This window comes from Megascapheus bottae, chromosome 31, assembly GCF_031878675.1.
Source record: "Megascapheus bottae isolate mThoBot1 chromosome 31, mThoBot2.hap1, whole genome shotgun sequence".
Taxonomy (NCBI): Eukaryota; Metazoa; Chordata; class Mammalia; order Rodentia; family Geomyidae; genus Megascapheus; species Megascapheus bottae.
The window spans coordinates 1,351,367-1,369,840 of NC_143539.1; the positions used below are offsets into that span (position 1 = coordinate 1,351,367).

At 48.9% G+C, this 18,474-nt stretch overlaps 1 protein-coding gene across 3 annotated transcripts; it reads right to left on the bottom strand.

The window, feature by feature from the left end:
- Window positions 1-9,392: 9,392 nt before the first annotated feature.
- LOC150043437 (uncharacterized) lies at window positions 9,393-17,255 on the bottom strand. Of its 3 annotated transcripts, XM_090322248.1 has the most exons (5): window positions 17,241-17,255; window positions 15,719-15,791; window positions 13,972-14,092; window positions 12,662-12,790; window positions 9,393-10,817 (listed from the first exon to the last, which is right to left on the bottom strand). In XM_090322248.1, the coding sequence occupies exons 2-5, from the start codon at window positions 15,734-15,736 to the stop codon at window positions 9,685-9,687; spliced, it is 1,401 nt and encodes a 466-aa protein (XP_090178374.1). In that variant the 5' UTR covers window positions 15,737-15,791; window positions 17,241-17,255; the 3' UTR covers window positions 9,393-9,684. The 3 variants fall into 3 exon arrangements, with proteins under 3 accessions (XP_090178374.1, XP_090178375.1, XP_090178373.1); XM_090322249.1 differs by lacking the exons at window positions 13,972-14,092; window positions 17,241-17,255 and adding an exon at window positions 16,416-16,522; XM_090322247.1 differs by lacking the exons at window positions 13,972-14,092; window positions 17,241-17,255 and adding an exon at window positions 16,392-16,522.
- Window positions 17,256-18,474: the final 1,219 nt, after the last annotated feature.

Here is an 18,474-nt window from a genome sequence, read left to right on the forward strand (position 1 = left end):
GCCTGGCGAAGGCCACTTGGAGACACTGGTGTTTAGGAACACAGAGGCTTTGCCATAGCAAAGATATGGAACCAACCCAGATGCCCCTCAGTTGATGAGTGGATCAACAAGATTTATTTATAGGCAAGGGAATTCTATGCTGCCATCAGAAAGAACATCACCCCATTTGTAAGGAAATGAAAAGACTTAGAAAAGATCATATTAAGTGAAGTAAGCCAGACTCAAAGAACATAGGCTCCATGGATTCCCTCATAACTAGTGGAACTAAGAGTACTTATGGGTGGAAGGCCGACATAAGAAGGAATTGAGCCCTGCTCCATTTCCTGGTGTCCAGTCCAGAATACCACCATGTGCGTCCAAGCAAGCGTCATCCCTTCTAAAGCTCTTCTCCACTTCCATCCTCTGCAAGCCATGTGATGTAATAACTCTATTCCATATGTCACCCAGACATAGATCAGGCTCCACTTTTTTTTCAGTCCTGGGCTTGAAGTTAGGGCCTGAGCATTGTCCTTGGGCTTTCTCAAGGCTAGAGCTCTACCACTTGAGCCTCAGCACCACTTCCAGCTTTTTTCTATGTATGTGGTACATGGGAATTGAACCCTGGTCTTCTTGCATGCTAGGCAAGCACTTTACCACTAGGCCAAACTCCCAACCCTCAGGCTCCACCCTTTAGAGGTTTCAACCTCATCAACCGACAGTCTTGAGAGTCCAGAGATACATCATGAGATGGACAGACATTTCAGTGCCTAGGGCCTCTCGGGAGTCAGGAACAAAGGATCTTGTTATCAACACAGTGTGCATGTGGTCTTAAGGGACAATCGGGGGACATGTTATTCCTCTGAATATTTTAGAGCTGCTCTTTATGTGTGTACAGGATGAAAGCCGTGGTGTTCTAGGCCCAGAGCATGAGGAGTTGAGAACATAAAACATTAGGAGAACCTGACAGTTCTGAACCGGGGGCTTGCATGATTTTATAGTTGACATCTTTTTTGCTTCATGACTTAGGCATACATACAAATAAAACTATATTATTCAGGGTCCGGCAGTTTTGGTTAAAGTGCTTGCTAGCATGCATGAAGACCCGGGTTCGATTCCTAGGTACCACATACATAGAAAAACCAGAAGTGGTGCTGAGGCTCAAGTGGTAGAGCTCTAGCCTTGAGAAAGTCCAAGGACTGTGCTCAGGCCCTGAGCTCAAGCCCAGGACTGGCAAAAAACAAAAACAAAAAACTATATTATTCAGAATGCTGGGGATCCAGTACAAGATGTGTGAGAGACTTAAAAGTGGGAATGGTGGGCCAAAGTTTGGCCTAGTGATAGGTAGAGTGTTTGCCTAGCATGCATGAAGACCCAGGTTCGATTCCTCGGTACTACATACATAGGAAAAAGCTCGAATTGGGAATGGTTAGTTATGGCTGGTGACTTACGCTTGTCATTCAAGCTACTCAAGAGACTGAGCTCTGAGGATCAAGGTTTGAAGCCAACCTGGGCAGGAAAGTCTGTGAGATTCTGATCTCTAATAAACTACTCAGAAAATGTTGAAAGTGGTGCTTTGGCTCAAGTGGTACAGCTTTGTGCAAAAGAAGCTTAGCGACAGTACCCAGGCCTAGAGTTCAAGCCCCAGGACTGGGGTAAAGAAATTTAAAGAAACAACAACAACAAAAACCTCTAGTGAGAGCAGGTGATAGAGCCATCGCCTAACATGCACGAACCATTTTACAGTAACCACAGACATAGAAAAAACCAGAAGTGGTTCTGTGGTACAGGGATAGCCGTGAGAAAGCCCAGACCCTGAGTTCAGCTCAGGACTGGCCAAAAAAGAAAACCAAACAACAAAACTTACACACAAAAACCACTCTACTGAGCTGTAATGGCTCACACCTGTAATAGTAGCTTTTCAGGAGGATGGGATCTGAGGGTCACGGTTCAAAGCCGGCCCAAGCAGGGAGGTCTGTGCAACTCTCAGCTCCAATTAACTAGCAAAAAACTGGAAGTGAAGCTGTGGCTCAAGGAGTAGAACACCAGCCTTGCACAAACAAAGAAAGGGGGGGAGGGAGCCCCAGTTGCTTGACTCACGAGAGTAGAGGAGACATCAAACCCAAGTTAGGCTGATGAGATAAACAACGCCGACATATGTGAACAGACAGTGAGGCATCACAGATTCATACTGTTGCCACCTCAGTGTTGGAGCGAGTACTACTAGATGTCTGCAGACCGGTAGGTCCAGATGAGGTTAGAATGCTGACTTGAAATCCGTCTCTCATCACATGATAGACTGTCCAGTCCCAATTCAGGAATAAGACTTAAAGGATTAAGTGAAGGAAGAAGTTAAATTCTAGAATCAAAACCATAGCATGACTTGCCAGAACCTTTGGGATGCAGCAAAAGGTTTTTCTGTGAGGGAATTTACAGAATTCTGCACATGCCTGACATGAAACTACAGTCAGAGATGTCTCCAGTATACAACCAAATGATGAAGCACAAAGTCCTTAAAAACAAACCAAAACCATATGTGGAAAGAGAATCATAAGTCACTGATGGCTGGCACTTAGCTGTAATTGCAATTACTCCAGAGGCTGAGATCTGAGGATCTCAGCCAGCAGAAAAGTCCATGACACTCACTGAGTATCAATAAAGTACCACATAAAAGCACAAAGCAGAGCTATGGCTCAAATGGTAGAGCACTAGCCTGGAGTGAAAGAAGCTAAGGAACCATGGTCAGGCCTGAGTTCAAGCCCCAGGACATGCACGCACACACTCAAAATCAAGGTAGAAATGATTGAAACATATTAAAAGAACAATGTACAGAATCAATGAAGGAAAGAACTTTCCTTGATAAGACTGATAAACCTTCAGCCAAAAACAGAATGAGGACATCGACTAAGAAAATTAATGTCACAACAGTTCAAATTCATTGAGTCACTGAAGAATAGTTAGAAATGTAACAATCCAGCACATTAGAAAACATACAAGTAATATACAAAATTCTTTGCACATGTGGCCCATCAGGTTTGATCTGAGATGATTTTCAGTCACCTAACTTGTATCTGGTCACACTGTAAACAGATCCACTGATGGGTTCAGTGCCGGCACCAGTGCACCGACGTGACTCCTTCAAGTAGGAAGACTTCCTCTTAAACCAAATGAGGACAGACTAGAGACAAGATTAGAGGCTGTTATGCCCAATGTTCAAGATCCCCATGAAAGACCACGACCAATGCAAGTAACAAAGAGCTGTTTATTAGCAAGCTCAAGCTTGGTCCTCCATGCCTTAGGAACCAGTGACTCTTGGAGGCCCTGAGTACAGAATTAGCACAGCTTTTATAGTACAGAATAAACAAGTTTAGGGGATTTCCATTCTTACAGCCTCATGTTTGTTTAACCTTTACATAGAGACATTCCTCAGTTTCTTATCGATTCTGATGTTATTGTTTACCCACAGACAGTTGTGAAACACAGCTGCCAACCCAGAGATTAGTTTTAGAAGTCCTTTCTAGTTGTGGAACACAGCTGCTGACCTAGAGATTAGTTTTAGATGTCCTTGTTAAATCTTTGAGTAAATAGCTGATGGAGCATCTTGTAGTTCTTCTGAGAAGAGGCAGTTAGGGGATTTCCCAGGACTCTACAAAATGGAGACTGCTTTAATAAGATGGATGCAATCTGGCTACAGCTCCTCAAGGCCTATTTCCCCGATAAGCATAGGCATAAAATATTTAATAATACATAATATATTTAATAAAGATATTTAATAATACTCCTGAAAGTTCAATTCAACCCCACATTGAAAGACTATACACCATGCCTGAGCTGGATTGCAAGTGTGGGTCAATAAGAACTATATCATTGACAGATTGCACAGAGCAAGCTGTGTACAGTGTGGAATAATAACCACCATCCACCATTACCAATGACACTGCTGTGACTTGGGAGCAGAAGTGACGCCTGTCCTAGGCATTGGTCACGAGTGACACCCAGAATCCTCTTATCTGATGTGAACACTTCTCCAAAGGCTTTCCTGTGACTTCCATGGCCCTTAGTGATTCTGCCATTCCCATCCCAATGACAGCTATGCACCAGGTTGGTTCTCTTTGCCAGATTGGTGATGACATGTGGCTACCTCCCCAAGCAGGATGCGTGCCCGGGGCGGGCCTGAGTCCCCGAGCTGCGGGTGAGGGTGGACTGGGGGCTCGACTCTCCTCTCATCACCTTCCAGGCTGTGACTTACAGTGGGGTAACTGTCCACCTTTCCTGGAATGCTTTATCAAGAGCCTCGAGACATCACCTCAAACTAGAGATGATTTTCTAACTCCTCTTAATGTCTGACATCATTGCAAGGGTGATATTCTTAATGAAACACAGTTGAGAAAGTGCTGTGAGTTTACCACTTAGGTCATCTCGTGTGGTATGGGACAGGGAGAATCAGAGGGCAGTGACACTGCCTGGTAGGCAGACAGGAGAGTAAGCCAGGAAATAGGAAAGGGATTGGTACAAGATGGTGGTACAGGACCAAGGACCCTGAAGAATTAAGGGAGGAGAGACAGAGACAGAGGCGGAGAGATATATCCTGAAAAAAAAATAACAAAACCAAAAGCCATTCAATTCTAGTCCGGTGCGGTGGCTCACACCTGTAACTCTAGCTACTCAGGAGGCTGAGGTCTGAGAATCAAGGTTCAAAGCCAGGCCAGGCACAAAAGGACTCTTATCTCTGATTAACAACCAGAAAACAGGAAGTGGCACCATGGCTCAAGTGATAGAGCTTGAGCTGAAGAGCTGAGGGACAGAGCCCAGGCCCAGAGTTCAAGCCCCATGAAAGCTAAAAAAAACCAACCATTCCTTCCTAGAAGACTACAAACACGGTATGAGAGGTTCCTAAACACTGCAGGGGACGCGGGGTCTGGCATGGCGGAGGTCGTGTTGGGTTTGGACAGGGGTCAAGAGCATGAGGAGGGAGGAGGGTGGGCTCCTGGGGAGCTGGTGTGGATGGCATGGGGGCAGGGAGAGCTCGGGTCCATCAGAAGCCAGGGAACTCAAGGAGGACCCGCACCTAGGTCAGGACAGCAATTAGGAATCAACGTGGGCCAGGGTGACAGAAGGGGAGGACCCCAGTGGACGGGAGCACCACGGGTCAGCGCGGACCAGGTATGAGTGACTTTAATAACTACCCGACACAACACCGACTCCCCACAGAGAAAGGGGCATCTGTGCCCTGGTGGAATGACCTTTGGGCTGGATTAGCGCATGGGGCGTGGATTTATCTGAGGGTTGAAGGTGGAGGGGGTCACAGAGGCCAGGAGGATTCACTATGGCATAGCACAAGGAGGGGAGGCAGGGGCGATGCTGTGGTTCAAGGCTTTTGTGGTGGAGGACGCTGTGGAAACGTCATGGTCGGGAGGGTCTGGGCTCTGAGCTGACAGCCCCCCTCCACATCAAGCTTATTTCCCAGTTAGCTCCTGGAGGCATGTCTGTTGTCTGCTTGTTTTCCTTTTCTGTGCCAGTCCTGGGGCCTGAACTCAGGGCTTGAGTTCTGTCTCTTAGCTTTTGTGCTCAATGCTAGTGCTCTTCCCCTGAGCCCCTGCTCCACTTCTTCTGTTTAGGGTTTTTTTTTAGTCATTTATTGGAGATGAGTCTCACATACTTTCCTTCCTATCCTGGCTCTGACCTGTGACTCTTAGATCTAGCCCCGTCAGTCACTAGAAAGACTGGCATGGGCCACAGGTCACCCAGATGCTTTCTTCTTTCTAACTACTTTCTGCTCATGAACAGGAAAAGCTTCATGAATGCCTTGCTATTATTTCATAAGGAACAGTCTAGGACAGAAAGAAAAACAAAGCAGCAATGAGAATGGAATTAGAGAGACATGTTAGGTGACTCTAACCAGGTTATTTTCTAGTGACAGGACCACCATTTAATGAGGTGGATTCTATGGTGGAAATGGGCATGTTGGAATTAGCATTATTGCAAAACCTAACATTTCAACTTTTCCTATCATTCTGTGGGCCATCAAACTAGAGGCAGGTGGACACCAATGCACATAAATATAATAGAACACACAAAGGCATAACATGTGTGCATAACACAACTTTTCATCAGACGGCTTTTGTGGAATGTGCAGATAGCTGCGTGGACTGGAGCATCTGGGTTGTTTCTTGGCTGTGGTGACATGATTCCACGTTGCATGTGGTATTCAAGCACATAATACCCTTGAGAACATGACCAGGAGTGGAACCTATGGGAACTGCATTTTGAGTTTTGGTCAAGAGCCTTCACACAGGTTTCCATAGTGGCTGCCCTGGACGATATCGCCACCCAGTTGGATTCCTTTTATTCTGCATTGATGGTCTATTGTTGTTGATGATGATGATGACGACGAACAGGAGTGAAATGAAATCTCAACATTGCTTAGATTGGCATATCCTTTAGGACCAAGGCCATTAGACCACGTCTTCATGTAATTTTTGGATATTGGTAAGACTTCTTTTTAGAATCAATCTCCACACAGGAAACAGGAGTAAGACACCACATGATGTCTGTTCCATGGTCTTTGTACTTTCTCAGCTGGAATACTTGTGCTCACCATGTCTAGCAGCCAGTAATCAGACAAAGTTTTGCGTCTGTTAATGTTCTAAAATAGGGATGTACTTTTTTTAATGTATCGGTATTAGAGATTTGCTCTACAGAGGGGTTACATTTACATGTGTCAGGTACTAAGTTCATTTCCTTTTGTATCATGCCATCTGTTCCCTCCTTCTTTCCTGTTCCCACCTCCCATTTCCAACCACCAGTTATATAGCTCATTTCATCCATGTCCATCAAGGTCTACTAATGCAGTTTGTCCCTTTTATATCCTTCTCTTGCCTTATTGCTCTGGCTAAGAATTCTAGAAGTATTCTGTAGAGGAGTGGAGAGTAGGCATCTTTGTCTTGTACCTGATTTTAGGGGACATGGGTTTAGTTTCTTCCCATTCAGCATGATATTGGCAGTTGGTCTGTCATATATTGCTTCTATTGTTCTAAGGAATGTTTCTTCTATTCCTAGTTTCTCCAAAGCTGTGAACCTGAAAGGATGTTCTATTTTGTCAAAGGTTTTTCCCACATCTATTGAAGATAAGGTGTTTCTTGTCTTTGCATCTGAGAGATGAAGCTTATTTGGTCATAATGTGTTTTCTGTTGTTTTTGGAATCTGTTGGCAAATATTTTTATCTGAGCTTTGAATCTGTTCATTGTAGAGATTGGTCTGTAGCTCTCTTCATTGGATCCTGACCTGGTTTGGGGATGAGTGGGATATAGGCTTCATAGAATGAGTCGGGAATTGCTCCCACCCTTTCTACTTCATGAAAAAGCATTGCATTGTGAGTTTGTAGCAAGATAACTGCAGTGATTCTCATGTAGAATGTCTAGAAGTGATGTCTAGAAGTGTTTCTTCTTGGATTCTTTTTACTGGAGGCTCTGTATGCTTCTGTCAGGTGGGTGTGATTTACAATCTTCAGATTGGGGAACTTCTCTGTTGTTTGACTGAATCGGTTTTGATGCATTTTGTACTGAATTCTTTACCCTCATGATCCCAACTATAGGTAAGTTTGATGTCTTCACTTAATCCACCAATTCTTTGATTTCCCCTTGATGGGTTGAGTGCTTTTTCCATACCTCTGACCTTTTGTTCTATGGCCTCTGTTTATTCTCAACTTCTGACATTCTGTTTTTAATTTCATTTATTGTTACATAGGCATTCCACTGTGATTTGAAATGTGAAAAATGAACCTTTTATGCTTCCAAGTCCTTGAGATCAGTTTTCAAAGTATTAACTTTGCCTTTTATTGAGACATGCACAGCATATGCTATCCTGTCAGTCATAGGGCTTGAACTTTGGGTTTGGGCTCTGTCCCTGAGCTCTTCAGCTCAAGGCTAGTGCTCTACAATGTTGAGCCACAGAGACACTTCTGGTTTTCTGGTGGTTAATTGGAGATGAGTCTCACCGATTTTCATGTCTGGGCTGGCTGTGAACTGGGATCCTCAGACCCCAGCCTCCTGAGTAGCTAGGGTTACAGGTGTGAGCCATGGGTGCCTGGCAACATTTCTAATCTAACTTTTTGGGAGTCCAGGATCTTTGTACGCCTAAAACTGCTTTTGCATAGTTTTTATTTCATTGGCCAATTCTGTCATTTAATGGTTGTCCATCTCTCCATCACTCTCAAGTTGGTCCTTCCTTGGACTATTGTTGGCTTTTGCCTTTTTTTTTTGTCTTGATTGTTCATAAATCTTCTAATTGTTGATTTACATATTTGGGTTCAGTGGTTGGCACAGCCCTGGCCCAACCTTGGCTGGCTCACACCGAACAGTTGGCAGCCATGCTTGACCTGGGTAGTCTAGACAACACTTGGACACCAGGCCATCAAGTGCTTGTGCAACTCAGCTAGCCTTGTCCCTGGGCCAACGAACATTTTACCAGCTGGACCCTTGGTCTGGAGTGGAGGTTGTGAGGTTAGAGTCAGGCCTCCCGGTAGGGCATGAGTCTCTGGGAAGAGTGGGCTCCCTAATGTGTACCAGTTATGAGAGATATTTTTTCTTTTCTGTTCCGGTTATGTAGGTTTACATAGTTTGTTCTAGATTTTTTTTTTGCCAGTTGTGGGGCTTGAACTCAGGGCCTAAGCACTGTCCTTGGACTTTTTGCTCTACCACTTGAGCCACAGGATCACTTCCAGCTTTTTCCTTTGTATGTGGTACCAATGAATTGAACCTGGGTCTTCATGCATGCTAGGCAAGCACTCTACCACGAGGCCAAACTCCTGGCTCCTTGTTCTAGATTTCTTGGTGAGAGGATCCTGATGGTTAGAGACTGCTTCACCACCATCTTCTCCATCTCCAAGGAGAAAGTTTTCAAAAGCATGTCTTAAATTTCAATTGAGCCCAGAACTGGTGCTTCACACCTGTAATCGTGTCTCCACCAAGCCAAAGTTTGAGAACCATAAATCTTGTGCACATAATTCACCAGCAAAAAGCTGCATCTTCACCAAAATAGATAACGGATAGCATGCACACATTTCCTACCTGGGTCGGTGCCAATAAAGTCCTCAGATCCCAGCCTCCTGAGTAGCTGGGGTGACAGATGACAGCCAACAATGCCCAGCCAACTATCATTGTTCTAATTGTTATTTATGAAAAATGTTTAATTTTCCTATGCAACCACTCCTTGCAATATAAAAACGTGTGTGGCACTGGTTTTACTTGGATGTCATTGCTATTTTCCCACACAATACCCTAACGGTGTAGAGAACAACAACGAGGATAAAGAGCGTAGCGTTATCATTTGATTGTTGTCATGGAGAATTTGACAGAAATGAAATAAAACTTGAGAAATCAATTGCTCAGAAATTCATTTTGTTAAAGGATATTTTATTGATCAAAACATGGATACAGTCTGAATATAGATAGCAGCAGTTCTGTATAATTATCCACAAAAAAATGCCATGCCCTACTTTTGAAACACTTTTCTCCATCTCAAAAGATGAACTCATCTCACTTGAAAACGGGTCAGCACTCTTTGTTACTCGACAGCCACGGTCACTCAGCGCAGGGCGGCCATTCTCCTGCATCACCACAACCACATCTGCCTTCCTTGCCTTAGCAATCCCTGGGGAATAGCCTTGGAGATCGAGGGGCAGGGGGGTCAGACTGCGCCCTGCTGGCCTCACTTGTGGGGCTTCTGTTTGTAGTGAAGCCTGCGATGGCACGTGAAGTTGGAACGCCGGATGCACACCAGGCCACATATGTCACACACATATGGTGGCTCCCCAGAGTGCGACTCTTGGTGGCGCACGAGATTTGTCTTCCGTGCAAATGCCTTCCCGCACTCTGGACACCGATGGGGCTTGATTCCTGTGTGGATGGCGCGGTGGCTGCAGAGCTCTGTGCCGGATTTAAAGGCTTTCCCACACTCGCCACACTGGAACGGCCTCTCCCCCGTGTGCGTCCTGTTGTGGCGTTTGAGGTCATTTTTCTGTGTGAACGCCCTCCCACACTGGGCGCAGCGGTATGGCCTTTCTCTGGTGTGTGACTTGTGGTGTTGAGCGAGGGTGGCAGCCTGGCGGAACACCTTCCCGCACTGAGCACACTCATGCGGCGTGCAGCTGGTGTGCACAGCCTGGTGGGTCTCGAGGGCGGCTTGCCCGTCAAAGGCCTTGCCACACATGCACTGGAAGGGAAGCTGTCCCGTGTGCGTCTTACGGTGCTGGGAGAGGCTGGAGGCATAGCTGAACGCCATCCCGCATTCCGTGCACCTGTAAGGCTTGAGGCCGGTGTGCACAGGCTGGTGTGCGGCGAGGCTGGCACGCAAGCGGAAGGCCTTGCCACACGTGGCACACTTGAACGGCTTGCGGCTGCTGTGCACAGCCTGGTGCCTGGTGAGGCACTTGTGAAAGTTGAAAGCCTTCCCACACGTGTCACACACAAACTGCCTCTGCCTCGTGTGCATATCCTGGTGCTTGGTGAGGCTACAGAGCATAAGGAATTCCTTGCCACACTCACCACACAGGTAGGGGCTCTCCCCGGTGTTCCATCTGTGGTGCTGGTGGAGGTGGGAGATCTGTCTGAACACTTTCCCGCACTCTGCACAGAGGTAGGGCTTCGTGTCACTATGGCATGGCTCGTGAACCAAGAGCTCAGAACGTGAGGAAAACGCCTTCCCGCATGCAGTGCAGCGAAGATTCTTCCCAGTGTGGATCTGTAGGTGTTGGGCCAGGGACGAGGGGTGGCTGAAGGCCTTGCCATACTCCTGACACTTGGAAGGATTCTCCCCAAGGTGGACCATGGGTCTCTGCATGTCTAAGGGAGAACACATGGAGGCACCGTCACCTCTGGGGACAATGTCACCTGCGGGGACAACGTCCGTCTTCCCACAGGAGGAGCTCCCCTGAGGGGGAGTGATGGGGGGGCCTGGTGAGGAAGGACTACTCCACTCCACTCCTCACCCCTGGCCCTTCAGGCAGACACAGCTGCTCCTGGAGGTGCCGTCCCAGCCACGTCCTCCTGGGCTGCCTCCGCACAGCACTCCCGCCCTCCTGCTCTCCTCTGCCACCGCCATCTTCTCCAGGGACCACAAGCTCCCCGTCAGCTCTGCCTTCAGCGTCTCTCCACTCCCACTCACAGTCCCCGTGTCTTTCTGGACTTCCTTGCAGGAAAACTCGTCAGTGCTACCATCTTTATGACTTTGGGATATTTTTCCTGTCACTGCCTGTGTTGGGTGGTAATTCTTTAATTACACATCTAGGGGAGATATATGCAATATATAAAGTTTCCATCTGATTAACCACAGATGCTGAAGGACAGAATACCATGGAAAAAATTACACACGGAGGAACCATATTTACTCTATGTAAAATCCAATATTTAGGAATAGGATTCTTTCACTGGAAAGTATATCAGATGGAAGCAATTTAAGAGAAGGTAAGTTTCTTTTCAAACAGCCTGTGAGGAAAATATACATTGATAGGAAAACAGGATTCCTTCCCCTCCACCACACCAGGGTCCCACAGTGCACCAAACTGCCAAAAACCATATGGTTATAACTGAAGAGGAAAAGAATGCAACATGCCGACTATGCCCAAATAAATGCCACATAACACACAAGATACTGTAATGATTCATCTCATTTACAGACTGAACTGGTAATTTTGAATGGCAAAGCTGGGTGGGGGGGAGGAAGAATTCAATAAAACTCCAGAGAAGAAAGGAAAAACACCTGTAATATGTGCTATAAACTGCGTATACCCAGTCACAGAGAGCATATTTTAACATAAATAATAGCTACTAAGCGGGGCAGGGGAAGGGAAATGGGGACCATGTCCTGAGAAAGGGTATCAATGTTAGTGAAGTTATGCACCTTCTATCTAGTGAATATAATGTAACCCTTCTATTAATCACAATAAAGAAATTATTTAATAAAAAAAATAGCTACTGCTTATGTTGCAAAATACATGCGGATTACACTGACATGGTAGACAAGTTACCAAAAAGAAAAATAGTAACCCATGAGAAAGATGAAGAAGTAATTTACTATTAAAAAATTAAAAAAAATAAATAAGCCTGGCGAGGTGGCTCATGCCTGTATTCCTAGGTACTGAGGAGACTGAGATCTGAGGATAAAGGTTCAAAGCCAGCCCGCACAAAAGGACTAAAGACTCTTACCTCCAATTAGCCTCTAGAAAATAGGAAGTGGGGCTTGGCTCAAGGGCATGGTGGTAGCTTGAGATGAAGAACTCAGGGACAGCACCCTGGCCAAGTTCAAGCGCCATGACCCAAGGGGGAATAGTAGGGCGCCTGTAAATCGTAAGTACTCAGGAGGCTGAGATCTGAAGACTGCAATTCAAAGCCAGCCCGGGCAAAAAAGTCCCTGTAAGACTCCTCCCCAATTAACCACCCGAAAGCCAGAAGTGGAACTATGGCTCAAGGGGTAGGGCAGTACCCTTGAGATAAAGTACTCAAGGACAGTGCCCAGGCCCAGACTCATGTCCCACGACTGACCCAAAAAATAAATAACAACAACAAAAAGAACTTGGGTTGAAGAAAATATAATTGGAATATCCAGTCATCTAGCACACGTGTGCTACAGGAAACTTCCATTGGTGTCCAGGCTCCCCAGCTCCACCTCTGCCCATCTGAGCTCTTACCTGCGCTCCCACCTTCAGTGCCTTCCCATCCATTCAGCTCCCCTGGTGTGTTCACATCACTCTGTGCCACCCAGGGCTCTTCCCCAAGCTCCAACACGGAAATCACACTCTCGCTGGGAGGGCAGATTCCTGTTTATAGAAAGGCAATGCACTATGGACTTTCTGGAAGCACCAGTGCCACACACATGAGAGAAGGGGCCATTCCATATGGATGCCTAAAGACAATTCACACATTCCCCAGACTGCCTCCACAAAAGCAGTGAAGAGGATACTTTAACATGCAGACCACAATGAAGGAAGTAGCCAGTCAGAAGTGCAAGGAAATCTGTATGCTCAAAATGTGTTGTGGGCTGAGTGGGATTTCGTGTGTACTCCCAGCACTGAGAAGTGCAGGAACAACTCAAGGACAGCCAGAGCTACAGGGGGACCTTTTCTAAGAAAAAGAAAGAAAAAAGAGGAAGCCGGATGCAGTGGCTCACGCCTGTAATCCTAGCTACTCAGGAGGCTGAGATCTGAGGATCAAGGTTCAAAGGCAGCCTGGGCACAAAACGGGCCTCTGCAATTAACCTCTAGAAAATGGGAAATGGTGGGCTGGGAGTTTAGCCTAGTGGTAGAGTACTTGCCTAACATGCACAAAGACCTGGGTTGCATTCCTCAGTACCACATACATAGAAAAAAGCCAGAAATGGTGCTGAGGCTCAAGTGGTAGAGCTCTAGCCTTGAGAAAGTCCAAAGACAGAGCTCAGGATCTGAGCTCAAGCCCAGGACTGGCAAAAAAAAAAAAAAAAAAAAAAAAAAAAAAAAAAAGAAAAAAAATGGATGGAGCGTGGCCCAAGGGTAGGGTGGTAGCCTTGAGCTGAAGAGCTCAGGGACAGCGCCCCAGATGAGTTCAAGCCCCATGATCCACCCCCCCCAAAAAAAAAGGAGGAGGAAGAGAAGGAAGGAAGGAAGGAAGGAAGGAAGGAAGGAAGGAAGGAAGGAAGGCGGCCCACAGTGCTTGAGATGGACTTTAGTGATAAGGCTCAGCTCCATCTCCTAGCATGAACAAAGTCTCAGAGAAGGAAAGGAAAAGAACAGTGAGAAACAGAGAAGGAAGAAAAGAAATCAACAGAGAAGCCTGCCATAGCTGACATGCATGTGGACGCACTTATGCTGTGAACATGGAGATGCATGGCACAGGAGGCAGGACAGAGGAGGCCACCTTCAGGCCTTTTCATCTGTCAGCCTCTACGTCTAGTCATGGAACCTGGAGCTCTCCAGACATTCTGGGGAAAACAAGGCAAAGACTTGTGCTGGGAGGTCGTCCTCACCCACAAACACCAGGTTCCTGTAGTTGTCCAGCATGACGTCCCTGTACAGAGCCCGCTGAGCCAGGGTCAGGCACTGCCACTCCTCCCGGGTGAAATCCACGGCCACGTCCCTGAATGTCAACTGTCCCCAAGAAGAAAAAGAAAAGCATTTCACCAAGAAACATCCATGGACTCAGAAATGGTGAAATCAGATGAAAGTATAGTCAGATGCTTATCCTGACAAAGCAATCAACACACCAGGAACAGGAGGAAGATTTAGGATGTCAGGTTGTGATGGAATCTTTGATATGACAATAAAGGAAAAAGCTATGTGGAATGGTGCATCCCAGCATTATTTTGAGAAAGGACACATGAGAACCTGTGTTAAAAGGAGGTGGGGGGAGAGAGCACCAATTGCTCAGGACTACAATCTTAGCCATTCAGGATGTATAAGATATGAAGACCACAGTTCAAACCCAACTGGAGCAGAAATGTAGTGACTCTTACTTCCAATTAACTACAAAAAAAAATGCAGAGTTGGAACCTTGACTCAATTGGTAGAGCAGCAGCCTTGTGCAAAAAGGCTCAGGACAAGCTGGGCGTGGTGGCTCACACCTATAATCCTAGCTTCTCAGGAGGCTGAGATCTGAGGACCAAGGTTGAAAGCCCATGGGGCACAAAAGAACCAGAGACTCTTATCTAAAATTAACCTCTAGAAAAGGGGAAGTGGTACTGTGGCTCCAGGGTAGGGAGGTAGCATTGAGCTGAAGAGTTCAAGGACAGCACCCAGGCAAACTTCAAGCTCCAGGACCTACCAAAAAAAAAGGGAAGCAGCAGCAGCAGCTGGGCACTCTGGCTTCTGCTTGTAATCCTACTTAGGAGGCTAAGATCTGAGGATCGAGGTTCAAAGCCAGCTCTGGAAATACAAAGCCTGAGAATCTTATCTCCAATTAATCACTGGAAAAGAGAAGTGGGGAGGTGACTCAAGAGTAGAGCTCTAGCCGTGAGCTGAAGAGCTCAGTGGAAACACCCAGGCCACAGTTCAAGCCCCATGAAAAGGTTAAGGACTGCTCTTGTGCCCAGAGGAGGGGTCCCCAAAGAAGACCACTGAGATCGAGGCATCGAAATGCAACAGCAATGGTTCACTGCAGGATACAAGCTAGGCAGGGAACTCGTCCTCAGCTACTCAGCCCAGCGAAGCTGAGAGAAGTTCCTAGACAAGTCAAGTCCCACCCAATCTTTTTAAAGGCAAAAAACACAAATGGCTGCTTAAGCAAGCAGGGACAGAAGTTTCGGGCCAAAGCCACAAGCATGTTTCATACAAACTGTTCTTCCCTGTTCTTGTTCTTGTTCTGCCTCCTTGTGAAACTATTTGGCAAAACTGTTCAGCAAGCTTATTTTTGAGGATCCTTGTGAAACTATTTAGTAAGCATATAACTGAAAGTGATGATAGCAGAATTAGTTTGAGAAAGTCATCAATTTAAATTGAGTCTGGGGTTTGCTGGTGCTTCACTCTCAGGCCCTGCATTCAAAGTCCCAGGATTGGAGGTTACAAAAAGAACCTGAAGGGGAAAAGAAAACCAGCAGAGAAGTTTCAACAAGGACACAGGAACAGCTTGCCTGGGTGAGGCCCTCCTGTGCCTACTCCCAGTGGAGACAGAAGCTGAGGGAAGGAGCGGGGAGCCTCAGTAGATGTGGTAGACAGGTGACAGCAGTCAGTACGCAGGCCCAGCAATTCTGACAGGAAGGAGATGCCACACAGCTTTACCTGAGTCACAGCCACCATCCCTGGCTTCTTTTCTTTCCTCTTCCTCAGGTGATACCACTTTCCAGAAGTAGTCCTGCATGTTGAAAATATCCTGTTTAATGCTCAGACCCAACAAGCACTCCCTGTGCCCAGGGCAGGGAGGACCTCACCCAGAGGACAGTCCCCTGCAGCACATTCACAAGATGATGGGAAATGCCTGTACTGGGGCTTGAACTCAGGACTTGGGCACTGTGTTTCAGCTTACTACTACTTGAGCCACAGTTCCACTGGAGTTTTGGGGGGTTGGTTGAAGATAAAAAGTCAGGAGATCTTGGTGGGGTTGACGGTTGAAGAGCCAAAGTCACTGAGTGAAAAACCATCAGGTCCCAAGTGGAGTCCAGGTCTGGGACCTAAGGCTGACCTCAAACCTCCATCCTCATATCTCAGCCTCCTGAGTGCCTGGGGTTAAACCACAGCGCTGCCCCCTCCACTCTCCTGCTACCCAGGACCCCTGTTTCCCACGGACCACATTGCTCTGCAAATCATTCTCTCCTCCTACTCAGGGAGGGGCCCCCGGGTCTCCTGCACCCCTCCCCATGTGTGATGTCTGGGATCCTTCTGGAGGTGGAGAATCTGCAGTTCTCTATCTGCTTTCCCCTCTGCTCTGTCCACTGACTCTTTGCACAGCCTTCACCTCCTCCTTTACTTTGCTGCCTACTTGGAGGCTCTGTCTTCTCTTCCTGTTTTCCTGGCCGTGTTTCTTTGGATCCTTTGCCTTCATCTACCCAGAATCCCAAGTTCAGATCCAGAGAACTACGTAGGCCCGGCTTCCTCCCCCCACCCGACTTGGGGTGCCCAGGGATGGGATCTAGAGGCAGGGAAGGGCAGAGGTGAGGTGGGATGGAGTGAGGTGGGCGGTGAAGATGAGGTGGGGTGGGGTGGGATGGGAGAGGTAGCTTGGTCTCATGACCACAGTGATTAGTGTCCTGGAGTCTCTCAAGGTCTGGCGGGAGCCTGCCCACGAGGGGCACCAGGATGCAGCCTTGGCTCAGGGGCCGAGGGTGGGGAGCAGGGTCGTGGCAGGGGCGGGGCCGGAGCGATCGCCCAAGGGCGGGGCCCGGGGTCCAAAGGCCAGAGTGGGAGACTGGAGGCCAGCGACCGGGCGGAGGGCCGGGGCCGGGGTAGCCGGGGGCCTGAGGAGCCGGTGCGGGGTCCGAGATGGGGAGGAGCCAGAACGGGATTCCGGAACGGGATTCGGGACGGGGAGAAGTCGGAGCGGGGTCCGGGATAGGGAGGAGCCGGAGCGGGGTTCAGGGTAGGGAGGAGCCGCAGCGGGGTCCGCGGCCGGGAGGAGCCGGGTCCCCCCCTCGCTGACGGACTCCGGAGCCGTCCTGGTCCGGGCGCCGCGGGCCGCGCCGAGGTCGGCGGGCGTCAGGGAGGACCGGCCGGGCGGCCCAGGACACCGGGCAGTGGGGGCCACGCGGGGACTTGCGGGGCACCCGGGCCGCCGTGGAGGCTGGGGACTCCCGGAACGCCGACTTACTCGGGAACGGAGAGAAACTCGTGGACGACTAGGACGCAGCCGCCCCGCGCCTCGCGCTTCCGGGTCTGCCGGGAAGTGGGCGGGCAGCGAGGACGGAAGGCCGGGACGAGGCCGAGGAGGGGCGGGGCCCCCTGAAGGGGCGGGGCGAGGGAATCCGGCCTCGCGGGATAGGCTGGAAGGGCGGGGACGGGGGCGGAGCCAGAACGGAAAGGGCGAGTGGTGGAGGACGGGCCTGGAGTGACAGAGGGAAAAGGGGTGGAGCCAGGCGACTCCAGGCTGCGAAGGTTTCTGCGGGGCGGGGCCTCGCTGCCGGGGCGGGGTCGGAAGGCCGAGGGGCGTGGCCGTCGGGTCCAGGGAGAGGTCGGGGTCCGGCCAGGTGCGGAGGGGCGGAGTCCTGGTGCTCAGCAGCTCCACCAGGGCTGTTTCTGAGGCATCCACTGGAGAAGACAGTCAGCCTTTCCCGCCGGGCTGGCTCCGAACCGCAGCCTCAGAGTTCAGCCTCTCCGGGGCGAGGATGACGGGGTGGCGTCGTCCGCGTGCAGCAGAACTGTCATCTCGATTGCAGCCTTCGTGACAAGATTCGGACACAAAGAATGGAAACCGAGGCAGGAGTTTGGAGAAAATCCGAAGCTGAACAAGGTTTTCCGTCTTGAAGTTAAGTTGGACTCCAGCTAACCAAGCGGGGAGGAAATAGTCGCCATCCACGGATGCCATGACGGCGTAAATGCCAAGGGGATGACACAGGAATGGGGAGGTGTGCTGGGTGTACCTGGAGCCAGTGGAGCGGTCTCTCTGCTTCCCCTCTGCTCTGTCCGCTGACTCTTTGCACAGCCCTCACCTCCTCCTTTATTTGCCGCCTGCTTGGAGGCCCTGTCTTCTCTTCCTGTGTTCCTGGCAGTGTTTCTTTGGACCCTCTGCCTCATCGACCCAGAACCCCAAGTTCAGATCCAGGGAACCACGCAGGCCCGGCTTCCTCCCCCCGCCCCACGTGGGGTGCCCAGGGATGGGTGCAGAGGCGGGGAAGGCAGAGGTGAGGTGGGGTGGAGTGGGATGAGATTGTGTAAGGTGAGTGAGGACAGGTGAGGAGGGAAGGGGTGGGATGAGATTGGGTAAGGTGAGTGAGGAGAGGTGAGGAGGGAGGGGGTGGGATGAGATTGGGTAAGGTGAGTGAGGAGAGGTGAGGAGGGAGGGGGTGGGATGAGATTGGGTAAGGTGAGTGAGGAGAGGTGAGGAG

What these genes read in the sequence shown, in the direction of transcription:
- LOC150043437 (XM_090322247.1), bottom strand. Translation starts at nt 16,478, where the DNA reads ATGAAGGCAAAGGATCCAAAGAAACACGGCCAGGAAAACAGGAAGAGA. An exon ending in GCAGCAAAGTAAAGGAGGAG is followed by an intron (nt 15,792 to 16,391) that starts GTGAAGGCTGTG and finishes TTCAACATGCAG; the next exon opens with GACTACTTCTGGAAAGTGGT. An exon ending in GGATGGTGGCTGTGACTCAG is followed by an intron (nt 12,791 to 15,718) that starts GTAAAGCTGTGT and finishes TTCTATAAACAG; the next exon opens with GAATCTGCCCTCCCAGCGAG.